Raw genomic sequence first — 13,727 nt, forward strand, 5'->3', positions numbered from 1 at the left:
GACTGCAAATGGGAGGGCAAATAGGTGGTCGTCCCCGGTCCTGACGAGGACATTACCACTATGTGGAGGGGTATCTAAGTGCTTACACATACCCCTTCACACTTGCCCCCGTGGACCCCATAGTCCTTGATTTCTGCAGAAGGTACGAGGTCTGCCTTGGGCACATTCATCTGTCCTTTTTCGTTTTCGTAGTATCGTGCAATTATTACTGGTTATTGTTATTGCTTTTCGATCTATTTTCTGGTTCTTGTGATGCTGGTATTATCTTTCTGGTTTCTAATGTTCTTACTCATTTATTGTCTCTTTTCTTCTTCTTGAGTCGATGGTCTATCGGAAACAGCCCCTCTACTCCGTCGGGATAGGGGTAAGGTCTGCGTATACACTACCCTCGCCAGACCCCACTTATGAAATTATATTGGGTTGTTGTTATTGTTGTTGTACTTGTCGCATATTGATCATTAAAATATCCACGTGTCAAGACCCTTTTTTTCCAATATATAAAAGCTTTGAAGTTGACTGCACTACACTTGATTTATAGCCCTCTTCTAGATTATTCAACACTAAACTATGTTGAGACAAACCTCAAATAGCGCTCCCATTAGTGGTCAAGAATTAAGGATTACCTTCAATCTGAAAGATCACTAAAGAATTAATTCAATTTGCGCTTCATCTATGTAATATTACCCTCATTGAATAATTAATAATGAATAAGTTGACTGTCAATAATAGATCAAACGAGGGACCAGTGTCTCCAGGTTTTTAGTGCCCTTCATTAATATAGTCTAATCAGCAATTGCACTAACTATTAATGAGGTCTACGCAACTATTAATACTTTCGAATCCTATAATTTGATGAAACCATAGGCATATTTAATTTTCCTCCAATATACGAGTAATTTTCAGAACCATAAATAGGACATTTTTTTTGTTCAACTACGTACAAAGGACTAGTCAAACTTTTCAGTTCCAGATAAGAGCCAATGCATATATTTTGAACAACCAAGAAGGCCTACCATCTTGTCCATGGGTATTACCAGCTTTTTTTTCATCCTGTTGGTGCAACTCTGCAATGGCAAATCTTTGCCCAAGTTCTCAGCCATCCTCATCTTTGGAGATTCAACAGTTGATACTGGCAACAATAATTACATCTCTACGATATTTCAAGGTAATCATCGGCCTTATGGCGAAAACTTCCCTGGCCGGATTCCGACAGGAAGGTTTTCAGATGGAAAACTTGTTCCTGACTTTTTAGCATCCATGTTAGGCCTGAAGGAATATGTTCCTCCTTTTCTACAACCATATCTATCAAAACATGATCTTCTAACTGGCGTCAGCTTTGCATCTGCTGGCTCTGGATACGACGACCTAACCACAGCCGCATCTAAAGCAATCCCCATGTCCCAGCAAATCAAATATTTTGAGCGCTACATAGAGAAGCTCCAGGAGATTGTAGGAGAAGAGAAAGCTCAAAAAATTGTCAGTGCTGCTTTGGTTATCATCAGTGCAGGGACTAACGATTTCATCTTCAACTTCTATGATATCCCAACAAGGAGGAATCAATTTAATATAACTGGATATCAAGATTTTTTGCAGATCCAGCTCCAGAACTTTGTAGAGGTAATATAAGTCCATCTTTATTTGATCCCCCAAATCCCAAAGTCATATATCCAACCACCAGTGAGACATCATATACTAAATTGCAGGTAGAGAAAAATAAAAACATTTATTGTTACATTACCTTTTCAGGATCTATATAATCTTGGATGTCGTAAGATGCTTGTTGCCGGGCTTCCTCCTGTTGGCTGTCTTCCAATACAAATAACTGCAAAGTCCCCATTGCTCAGAAAGTGCATTGAAGAGGAGAATTTTGATGCTCAATCCTATAATGCGAAACTCACAAGGTTGCTAAAACAAGTACAAGCAGCACTTTCAGGAAGCAAAGTATTGTATTCAGATACATATCATCCTTTCATGCACATGATCAAGCATCCAAAAAAATATGGTAGGCTTCCACTCTCCTCCAAGTTCCCTTAAGCAATATAAAACAAAATTATATTTATGAACAGACAGCATCATCTTTTCTGATGTAAAAGATCGATTTGACAGGATTTGTGAAAACTAGACGAGGGTGCTGTGGCAGTGGTACCTATGAAGCAGGTCCATTCTGTAACAAACACCGTCCTGTCTGCAAAAATGCTTCTAAATACTTGTTCTGGGACAGTATACATCCTGGTGAATCAGCCTACCGGTATCTTTCCAATATGGCAATGAAGAAACTACTGCATCACAAACTATCACACAACAAAACCCATTAATTGACTTATACAAACTTCAAGTTCCTTCTAAGTATTCTGGAACTGCAAAGTTACAAATATGTATGACCTAGTACTGAAATCGGTTACCGGGATATCTTATTAAATTTCAATATGAATGAAGTCATTTAAAGTGCATGTTTAAGGAAAATGAGTAGCTTCGACGAAGGTTTGTTCTTGTCTGGTAAGATATTGTCTTCTCGTCAGAGAAGGTTTAGTTCCGATTAAAGATTGCAATAGAGATAAACGCTAAAAGTCATATTCATTTCTGAAAGTATTAACTAGCCATATGGCACAAAGCTCTTCCAACACAAGCAACTAATCAAGCCTAAGATAATGCGTACAAGAAATATTAGAAGGCACAATTGACAAAGGCCATAATTGACCAGGATTACATGAACATACAACAAAATTTCTAAAAGCTAAACTAGCATACATATATGGTACAAGAGATGCAATCACTTGCTTACAGACTTTGTACTCACTTCCTGCCACCAACTGATCCATTGTTCCCCTGAAACAACTCAGTAATTCGAGCTTCAAGATCCTCCACACTAAACTTGACATGCCTCTCCGCATGCCTCCCAGCATCGTGACTACTCTGCAACCTTCCAACAAAGTTGCGGTATGCTGGAGACAAAATCCCAGCTACGGAATTCCTCAAATCCTCCTTCAGTTGCTCATCAAAGATTACCCAATTGGATTGTGTTTTACATATCTCCTCAAAGTAGGAATTGAATAACTTAAGCTTTTCTTTCAAAGACCTTGATGCTCCAGTAGGCGACATGGCATTATTATCAATCTTCAGAGCTCCCAAAACCTTACTCCATGAACTTCGTTGATAATTGACATGATACTGCTTAACTTTGGATGCGTGCTTCCGTATCCAATCATCACCTAGAAGTAATCCCAACTCACTATCTTTAACCTTCTGAACAATGTATCTTTCATTATTCATCATAAAAACAGCCAATAAAGCAGAGTCTTTGTAAATCTTGGATTTTGCTTCCAGATTACTCTCAAGTAACTCCATGGTCCACGCCATTTGAACAGCCAAGGGCGACGATGAAAGCGCTCTATGATCCACTTCTCCTCTATAATCAACAGCACTAGCAGACTCCTCAAAAACCTGTTCAAGAGAAATCCGGGATCGACAAGCTGCGCGGAGATAATTCATCACGTATCGAGTAATCGGGTGGAGCCCACCACCTGGAACAGGCGTTTTGGCAGGATCGCGGCGAATCAAATTCTCCAACTCCATAAAAATCCCTCTAATAGCCTCACCTAATCTTCTCCATATAGTCAAAGCTTCATTCCTCAATAACACACAATATTGATCCATAAACAACAATTCAAATTCAGGCATCAAATCCCTAAGCGCCTCATAAACATCCAGCACCTTGAAAAGTCTCTCCGGTGCCCGACTTGAGATGGCAACAGCATCAGCAAAGTTGAGAAGCTGAATCGTAGAACCTCTAGAAACTTCCATGAATGACAGATCAGAAACAGAGTTGAATCCGAAAAAGACGCGATCGCATAGACGGCGTTCACTCGGGAACAGAATCCGGAGCGCAACGTTGACCGCTTTGACCCATTTCTCAATCTCGTCTTCCAGCTCAGTCCACTGCATTTTCTGCACTTCATCAATACTCAGCTTCTGCAACCCCAGTCTACTCAGACTCTCCTCCAGAAACTCTCTCCTGCAGGCGCTGTACGCGTGCGAACACTCCTTCCCGTATCCGGCGGCCACCATCCTTGTTGCGATCTCGTGAATATCGCTGACGGTTCCCGCCGGTAAAGCGTCAATAAGGATGTCGTAATCTGTAACCGGATGTGCTACAGGAATGTCACTGTCATCTTCGGAATCAGAGGAGTAGTTCAGATTCGCTGCCGGTTCGCCGTTCTGGTAGCGCGTGAGATCCAAGGACTCAGCAGCGCGTTGCATGAGGGTTTTGAACTCATCCTCCAAACGGAACATAGCTTGTTGGAGTAAATCCTCAGCTTTATCAAGACAAGCAGAAACGGATTTGTCACTCGCCATAGGGTTCCACTCGCGAATTGTGGCTATTAATTCGTCAAGGGAATCAAGGAAAGAGGAAGAATCAGCTGAATCGGACCATAAGGGATGTTCGGTGGAGACGTAACGAGAGATCTGACGGTGAAGGGATTTAAGGGTTCGTTCAAGTGAAGCACAGCTAGTGGGCTGATCATCAGTGAGCTTTTCACGGAGACGATTATCGAAACTAGAGAAGATTTGAAGAATATCATCAGTCATAGTATCAGTATGACCAAGAGTTTTAGCAATATGACGAGCAACAGCTATGAGTTTTTCTTCGCCATTTTCAGCCATGTATAAAAGTGAAAATGCTTCTGTTATTGGGTTTTCCAAATTTACTAATGGGGTTTTCCTTTGAATGATCTGAAATATTTTTGGATTTGTGGGAGAAAGTGGGATGCTTGAAGAAGAAATGTGAAGAGAAGAGATGGGGGACCCACAGGAAAGTCATAAGAAAACACGCTTTCTGTTAAATACAGCGGAATATTAAAAAAAGCAGTTCAAGAGTTTTTATTAAAAGAAGGTGATACAGAAACCACCACTATTGCATCTGCAAAGCAATTTCATTTTCACTAACGAAACGAAGTGCTGCATCGAGCAGAGGGGTTTAAAATCGAATCGAAATCGAAAATTGAACCGCATAAGTGGCTTAATGGTTTATTAGTATCGGATTAATAATTTAACGGATGGGGAACAGATTGAATTTTTTTTATTAACGACTTATCAATTTGGGGATGAATTATTCAATTTTCTTAACGGATAATTCGTTAACCCGTTAAGAATATATATATTATTCAATTTTCTTAACGGATAATTCGTTAACCCGTTAAGAATATATATATATATATATATATATATATATATTTATTTTTATCCATATATTAATATGTATATTAAAGTAATAAAATTACCATATATAATTGACTGACCACTGCCATTGTATTACTCTATTAGACTAGAAACCCTATTCTTAATTTCTCTTAGAATCTCAGAACTCAGCCCTCTCGCCTCTCCCTCTCGTCGTCAAGCCTCTCCCTCTCGCCGACTCGTCGTCTCGCCTCTCCCTCTCGCCGACTCGCTGTCTCCCTCTCGCCATAGCTAGAGCAGCAGATGTAAGTTTCCATTAAAGCTATTTGAATAGGTTTGGCGCTCATAACAATGAATGAAGCACTTATGTGGACCAATGATCGATATTTCTTATAGGTAGCTCAGTAGCTCAGCGATAAGTGGAAGCTCATGCGTATGGGAGAAGACCCTGCTATTGATATCTGGATGGCCGATGTGACAACTCCTTTCCTTATTTCTTATAAATTCAGTTTACATGTATTAGTTTGTGCTTTTTGTAGATCTATGTTAATCATTGTGCTTTTTGTAGATTTAAGTTAATCATTAACCGATTCTTGACGGCAAAGAATATACCTTTTGCCATCTTACTTGCTGCTTAATCTGCGTATTAGTTTTATTACATTAGAATTAAATATTTGATTTTTGGCTTTTCACTTATTAGTGATTTTTTTCTGTATTCCTGAATATTTATACTTGGTGTTTCCAGTAGCCCTTTTATTTAATTTTAGTTCGATCTCATAATAAAAATAGTCAGTCCAAATAAGTTTTTAATTATCGGGTGGTCCGATAACCGCCCGATAATAGCTAAATCGATACCAATCCGTCTGATATCTTATCGGGTGGCTAGCAGATTAATACATTTAAAAACCGATAACTGATAAGCCGAACCGTTAAGAGTAAATAACCACCCGATCCGCCCGATAAGCAGCCCTAACATTGAGATATTGAACTTATGTCTTATTACTTGAAGTTTGAAGCTTTTTTTACAAATTATTAGATGACACACGTTCAAAAAGAATGATACATCTCTATAATTGAAATAATTTAATTTTAAAAGCCCGTTTGGCCATGAATATTTTTTCGCTTTTTTCGAAATTAATGTTTGGCCATAAAATTTTCAATTTTCACTTGAAGATGAATTTTAAAAACTCCAAAAAGCTGTTTTTCAAAATTTTCGCTCAGATCACTCACAAAAATTCAAAAACACCTCAAAATTATATTCATGTCCAAATACAACTCTAATTTTCAAATACCATTTTCACTTGAAAATTCTTCACTTTTTTCGAAATTTTACAATTCTTATGTCCAAACGCCCACTAAAACTCTTCATTTGACTCATTTAATAAAAATATTTATAACCACACAAATATAATGACCCCACAAAGCGTTTATTCCTTAAATTTTTTAAATCAAAATTTTAAAAGTTTTTCTTTTTTTTAAACTCCGTGCCGAGTCAAACTAGGTTATCTAAATTGAAACGAAGGTGGTATTGTACTATGGTAAGTTAGGTCTAAAACAAGTGAGAGATGTCGTGCTTGAGTTTTGCGATTCATTTAACTATTTGTTCGGCTTGCATATGTGAAAGTAAGAAAGTCTTTATTTCCGTCAAAAGTAAAACGAATTTGTTTTCTATACATACAGTTAATCATGAATGAGGGGAGATTCAAGCGTAAATTGCAGTTTAAATTATCGTCTCTTAGTCACTGGATTGGTCAAACTAAAATCTTCCAAGTTCCAACTATGTTTTTTTCCCCCCGAATAAGAAAAGTCTATTTTACTTTCTCTCTAGGGAGAAGCATTGTGCTTTTGGTATTGAAGATGGTTATCTATGATAGTAGAAAATACAATTACTAACATAGTTGTATATGGTCAAAATCGGGCATGTCAGATTTCATAAGCACGAGGAGCTGCCTCGAAAGTAAGCCCGTAATAGACCAGGCTCGAACTCAATGGCAGAATATGAAGCATGAAGATCGAAGTGCTCGCTGAATATTGAGACCGAGCATGACCGACTTCGAGTATGGTATAATAACGGAATGGCGAGATATTAGCAACCGACCGAAGATCTCGGCGGAAATCACGGAACAGATCGAATCAAGCGGTTATTGACGCCAATCATGGGATTTGTTTCCGTTATTAGAATTGTACCTTATTTAGGATTCCTCTACTATATAAAGAGGGACCCCACTCATTTGTAGAGGGGATGGATTCACTGAAAATCATATACACATACACTACTTTCTCTATTTCGCTTACTATCTATTACTGCTCATCACTATTTATTTTCTGTTCTTTATTGTTCTTGTGACTCAACCTCGAGACCATCTCAAATCGAAGTCGAAAGCACTGCTAGAATACTGGTTTGATTTATTTTATTAGTCAGATTATCTATTAAATTCCTTGTTTATCAATTATTATTGGATTGAATCACGTATCCTTAAAATCACTAAATAAGTTTAATTGTTACTTGAAATTTTAGGATAAACAGTTTGGCGCCCACCATGGGGCTAATAATAATAGTGATTTTTTCAGTACTTATTCTGGTGAAACACACTACTTTACGCTTGTTCTTGTCAAGTATTTTTGCTTTCAGGTTAAAACGTGTCAAACTCACAAAACGCATCCACACACGGTGACAATGGCCTCGGATTCCATGGTCAAAACGAAAATGTGATTGCTCCAGGAATCGAAGTGCCACAGGCTAATCACGGGGGAGCACCGGTTGCCAACCCCGTCGATGTCAGTTCGAACGTTGCTCTAAATGCGGACCTAGGCGCAGATCTCGATGGGAGTGTATGCAGAGAAGACCGATCTAGTGGCCAAGGAATACAGGGAAGAGGAGACGAGGGAGTCAGTCTCCAAGTAATATTTGAGATGCTTCAGGCTCAGCAAGCCGCTATTGCTCAGTTACAAAATCAACATAGAGCTCCGAATAGGGTCGAGTCAGAAATTACTCGCCGTACCGAGCCGGTACCAGAGAGGCCGAATGGTAACGAATCAGGGACTGATCCTTCGATAATTAAAATGCTAGAGGAGCTCACCAAAAGAATTGAATCAGGGGAGAAGAGAATCAAAGCCAACGATAAAAAAGTGGAGACATAAACCTCTCGAGTTGATCAGATACCGGGGGCAATGCCAATCTTTAAAGGGATGGATTCAAAGAAGTTTGTACAAAAACCCTTTCCTCCAAGTGCGGCTCTGAAGCCTATTCCAAAGAAGTTTCGTATGACAGATATACCCAAATATAATGGTACCACCGATCCCAACGAGCATGTTACTTCATATACATGCGCCATCAAGGGTAATGATTTAGAGGATGATGAAATCAAATTTGTGCTGTTGAAAAAATTCGGAGAGACCCTTTCGAAGGGAGCAATGATTTGGTATCATAACCTGCCACCAAATTCCATCGACTCATTTGCCATGTTAGCAAATTCTTTCATAAAGGCACATGCCGGGGCCATAAAGGTCGCAACGAGGAAATCAGACCTTTTCAAGGTAAGACAAAGGGATAATGAAATGCTGAGGGAGTTCGTGTCCCGATTTCAAATGGAACTCATGGAGTTGCCACCGGTCACATATAATTGGGTCGTTCAAGCTTTTACCCAAGGGTTGAACGAGCGGAGTTCGATAGCATCACATCAGTTAAAAAAATTTGATTGAATATCCAGCTGTAACTTGGGCAGATATGCACAATCGATACCAATCGAAGTTCAGAGTCGAGGACGATCAATTGGGAGCCCCTTCCGGTTCAGCACATCCAAACATGTCGTCAGTTAAAAACCAGAGGGACGTCGACAGGGAGCCAAGGTCGAATAGAGACCGATATCAACCATATACCGCAGATCGAAGGAACAATAAGGATAATGGTTCAGGACGCAATTCCGCCCGGAACGATCGGAGAAGTGATCGAGGACAGAATTTTTGGGGACTTATGAGCAAGAGTGGTTTTGACAAGTACGCCGATCCCACGAAAGCACCTCGGTTATCGGAATATAACTTTAGCATTGATGCATCAGGCATTGTATCGGCAATCGGAAGGATCAAAGATACTAGGTGGCCCAGACCCATACAAACGGATCCTTCTCAAAGAAACCCAAATTTGATATGCAAGTATCATGGCACGCATGGTCATAAAACCGAGGATTGCAGGCAATTAAGGGAGGAGGTAGCCCGTCTATTCAATGAGGTCCACCTTCGAGAGTTCCTCAGCGACCGAGCCAAGAATCATTTCAGAGAAAGAGATGCCAATAGGAAAAATGAACAGGAGAAACCCCAACATGTCATTCATATGATCGTCGGTGGGGTCGACATTCCACAGGGACCCGTATTCAAACGCAATAAGGTATCAATTACTAGGGAAAAATGAACCCGAGATTATGTGCCCGAAAGCACTTTATCATTCAACGACGAAGAAGCGGAAGGTGTTTCTCAGCCCCACAATGACACTCTAGTAATTTCTGTCTTATTAAATAAAGTTCAAGTTAAGCGTGTTTTAGTAGATCCAGGTAGCTCGACTAATATCATCCGATCGAGGGTCGTGGAGAATCTTGGCCTACAAAATCAAATCGTGCCCGCAGCTCGGGTCCTAAACGACTTCAATATGGCCAGTGAAACAGCCAAATGGGATATTATTCTACCGGTGAACATGGCTGGAACCATTCAATATACTAAGTTCCACGTGATCGAGGGCGACATGAGGTACAATGCCCTACTCGGAAGGCCTTGGATCCAAAATATGAGAGCAGTCCCTTCGACTCTCCACCAAATGATAAAATTTCCGACATCAGACGGTGTAAAAATAGTATACGGGGAGCAGCATGCTGCAAAGGAAATGTTTGCGGTCGATGAGGTAACACCGATATCGACACTATCAATTTCGGAAAGGTCGTGCATCAAAGATAAATAGGAAGTCAAATAGCAATCACAGCCACCAGCCTCGACCGAACCGGGGAAGCAGGAGATAGAAGAAGAAAGGGAGGATTTTCTGACCCCTCGAACTTTTGTTGTTCCTGAAGATACTGACGCCACCGAATCAACGGTCGAAGAGCTGGAATAGGTTATATTGATCGAGTACCTGCCCGAGCGAAAGGTATACCTGGGAACGGGATTAACCCTCGAACTCAGGAAAAAACTTATTCAATTTCTTGGTGATAACATAGATTATTTTTCTTGGTCCCATTTAGACATGACAGGGATTCCACCAGAGGTAACGACATATCGTCTAAGCATGGACCCTAGATTCAAACCGGTGAAACAAAAGAGAAGATCCCAGTCCGAAGTAAAGCACACATTCATAAAGGACGAGGTAACTAAACTTCTAAAAATAGGATCCATTCGGGAGGTTAAATATCCCGAATGGTTAGCCAATGTAGTTGTAGTCCCTAAAAAGGGGATAAACTTAGAATGTGTGTAGATTATAAGGATTTAAACAAGGCGTGCCCCAAAGATTCTTTTCCACTGCCTAACATCGATCGCATGATCGATGCCACGGCCGTCCACGAGATCCTTACTTTTCTCGATGCCTAATCCAGGTACAATCAAATCTAAATGAACCCGTAAGACCAAGAAAAGACTTCATTTATCACAAAGTATGGAACATATTATTACAATGTAATGCCTTCGGGCTAAAGAATGCAGGAGCTACTTACCAACGCTTAGTGAATAAAATGTTTGAAGAACAAATAGGTAAATCAATAGAGGTTTATATTGATGACATGCTAGTTAAGTCCTTGTGCGCAGAAGATCATTTGGCTCATTTGCAGGAAACGTTCGAAATTTTAAGGAAATACAACATGAAGCTCAACCCTGAGAAATGTGCTTTTGGGGTTGGTTTGGGCAAGTTCCTTGGCTTAATGGTATTGAATCGGGGGATCGAGATCAACCCTGATAAAATAAAGGCCATCGAAGACATCGACATCGTGGATAGTGTAAAAGCCGTGCAGAGGCTAACTGGACAGATAGCTGCCTTAGGCTGATTCATTTTGAAGTCATCGGATCGAAGCCACAAATTTTTCTCTTTACTCAAAAAGAAGAACGATTTCGCATGGACATCGGAATGCCAACATGCATTGGAAGAGTTGAAGTGATACCTATCGAGCCCACCACTTCTTCACACTCCAAAGGCAGATGAGAAACTTTACTTGTACTTGGCAGTATCGGAAATCGTGGTAAGTGGTGTCCTAGTTTTAGAAGAGCAAGGTACGCAATTTTCCATTTATTATGTAAGTCGAACCTTAGGAGAAATAGAAACTATATATCCACACTTAGAAAAATTGGCACTTGCACTGATAAGCGCCTCTAGAAAGTTAAGACCATACTTTCAATGTCACCCAGTATGCGTATTAACCATTTACCCACTTTGTAATATTTTGCACAAGCCCGAACTGTCAGGCCGATTGGCCAAATGGGCCGTCGAACTCAGTGGGTACGACATCGAATATCAACCCCGGACGGCCATCAAGTCTCAAATTTTAGCAGACTTCGTGGCCGATTTCACGCCAACCCTCGTACCCGAAGTTGAAAAGGAACTCTTGTTAAAATCGGGTACGTCATCGGGGGTACGGACCCTTTTCACAAACGGTGCTTCAAATGTGAAGGGATCCGGGCTAGGCATCGTTTTGAAGCCGTCCATGGGTAGCACTATTAGGCAATCTATCAAAACTTCTAGGTTGACTAACAATGAGGCCGAGTACGAGGCTATGATTGCAGGTCTCGAGCTAGCTAAAAGCTTGGGGGTAGAAGTCATTGAAGCCAAGTGTGACTCTTTAGTGGTGGTGAACCAAGTAAACAAAACATTCAAAGTTCGAGAGGATAGAATGCAAAGGTATTTGGACAAGCTGCAGGTAACTTTGCACCGTTTCAAGGAATGGACTTTACAGCATGTACCTCGAGAACAAAACAGTGAGGCCGATGCACTTGCAAACTTGGGGTCATCGGTCGAGGAAGATGAGATCGGCTCGGGGACTGTCGTTCAACTCTCGAGATCTGTGATCGAGGAAGGTCATGCCGAGATAAACTCTACAAGCTTAACCTGAGATTGGAGGAATAAATATATTGAATACTTGAAGAATGGAAAGCTCCCATCAGACCCTAAAGAGTCGAGAACCCTATGAACCAAAGCTGCTCGATTCACATAGGCTGAAGATGGAACATTATATAGAAGAACATTCGATGGACCATTGGCAGTGTGCTTAGGACCAGGAGGCACTGATTATGTTTTATGAGAAGTCCATGAAGGCACTTGTGGGAACCACTCCGGCGCCGAATCACTGATTCATAAAATTATTAGAGCAGGATACTACTGGGATAGCATGGAAAAAGACACTAAGGAGTTTGTTCAAAAATGTGATAAATTTCAAAGGTTTGCGCCGATGATCCATCAACCCGAAGAACAACTTCATTCAGTCATACCCTCATGGCCACTCATGAAATGGGGAATGGATATCGTTGGCCCTCTGCCATCGGCCCCAGATAAAGCTAAGTTCATTTTATTTATGACTGACTATTTCTCTAAATGGGTTGAAGCACAGGCGTTCGAGAAAGTGAGAGAAAAAGAGGTTATAGACTTCATCTGGGATCACATCGTGTGCCGATTTGGAATACCCGCAGAAATAGTATGCGACAATGGTAAACAATTTATCGACAGTAAAGTGACGAAATTTCTCGAAGACCATAAAATAAAAAGGATATTGTCAACACCGTATCACCCTAGGGGGAACCGACAGGCCGAATCGACGAACAAGACTATCATCCAAAAGCTGAAGAAAAGGTTGAACGAAGCTAAAGGGAAGTGGAGATAAATTCTACCCGAAGTCCTTTAGGCATATCGAACAACATCAAAGTCTAATACAGGGGCAACTCCATTTTCCTTAGTATATGGCTCCGAAGCTTTGATTCCAGTTGAAGTCGGAGAAACTAGCGCCAGGTTTCGACATGCAACGGAGGAATCGAACCATGAGGCTATGAATACTAGCCTCGAATTATTAGATGAAAAACGAGAAGCGGCACTCGTTCGAGCGGCTGCACAAAAGCAACGAATCGAAAGGTACTACAATAGAAGAACCAACCTTCGCCACTTCAGGGTCGGGTACTTAGTCCTAAGGAAGGTCACCATCAACACTAGAGATCCTAATGAAGGGAAGCTCGGCCCAAATTGGGAAGGACCCTATCAAGTCCTCGATATAGTCGGAAAAAGGGTCTTATAAACTCGGAACGATGGACGGCGAACCATTGCCAAGCAACTGGAACATATCACTTCTCAAACGATATTATTGTTAAGGTATGACTTTCTCCCTTCTTTCATTTATATATATTCAATGCTAACTCATTGCAGGAGTTCGACCAAAGATATCGAGACCTCGGGTTTTAAAGTACGCATTGCACCCTTTTTCCCTTAGATCGGTTTTTATCCCAAATGGGTTTTTCCAGCGAGGTTCTTAACGAGGCAACAATTATGTGCTACCTGAGGACAATTCAACAGTATCCAAGGCTTCTTTGCAATCAACCTCGAA

The 13,727-nt window shown here is 40.7% G+C and overlaps 2 protein-coding genes across 2 annotated transcripts; one reads left to right on the top strand and one right to left on the bottom strand.

The window, feature by feature from the left end:
• Window positions 1–811: 811 nt before the first annotated feature.
• LOC107799377 (GDSL esterase/lipase At1g58430-like) lies at window positions 812–4,847 on the top strand. The gene is made up of 3 exons (XM_016622481.2): window positions 812–1,617; window positions 1,747–2,002; window positions 2,107–4,847. The coding sequence occupies exons 1-3, from the start codon at window positions 1,024–1,026 to the stop codon at window positions 2,313–2,315; spliced, it is 1,059 nt and encodes a 352-aa protein (XP_016477967.2). The 5' UTR covers window positions 812–1,023; the 3' UTR covers window positions 2,316–4,847.
• On the bottom strand, window positions 2,560–4,936 carry LOC107799376 (exocyst complex component EXO70B1-like). The gene has a single exon (XM_016622480.2). It carries the CDS (start codon window positions 4,660–4,662, stop codon window positions 2,794–2,796), a length of 1,869 nt encoding a protein of 622 aa, XP_016477966.2. The 5' UTR covers window positions 4,663–4,936; the 3' UTR covers window positions 2,560–2,793.
• Window positions 4,937–13,727: the final 8,791 nt, after the last annotated feature.

This window comes from Nicotiana tabacum, chromosome 2, assembly GCF_000715075.1.
Source record: "Nicotiana tabacum cultivar K326 chromosome 2, ASM71507v2, whole genome shotgun sequence".
In the NCBI taxonomy this organism is placed as follows: domain Eukaryota; kingdom Viridiplantae; phylum Streptophyta; class Magnoliopsida; order Solanales; family Solanaceae; genus Nicotiana; species Nicotiana tabacum.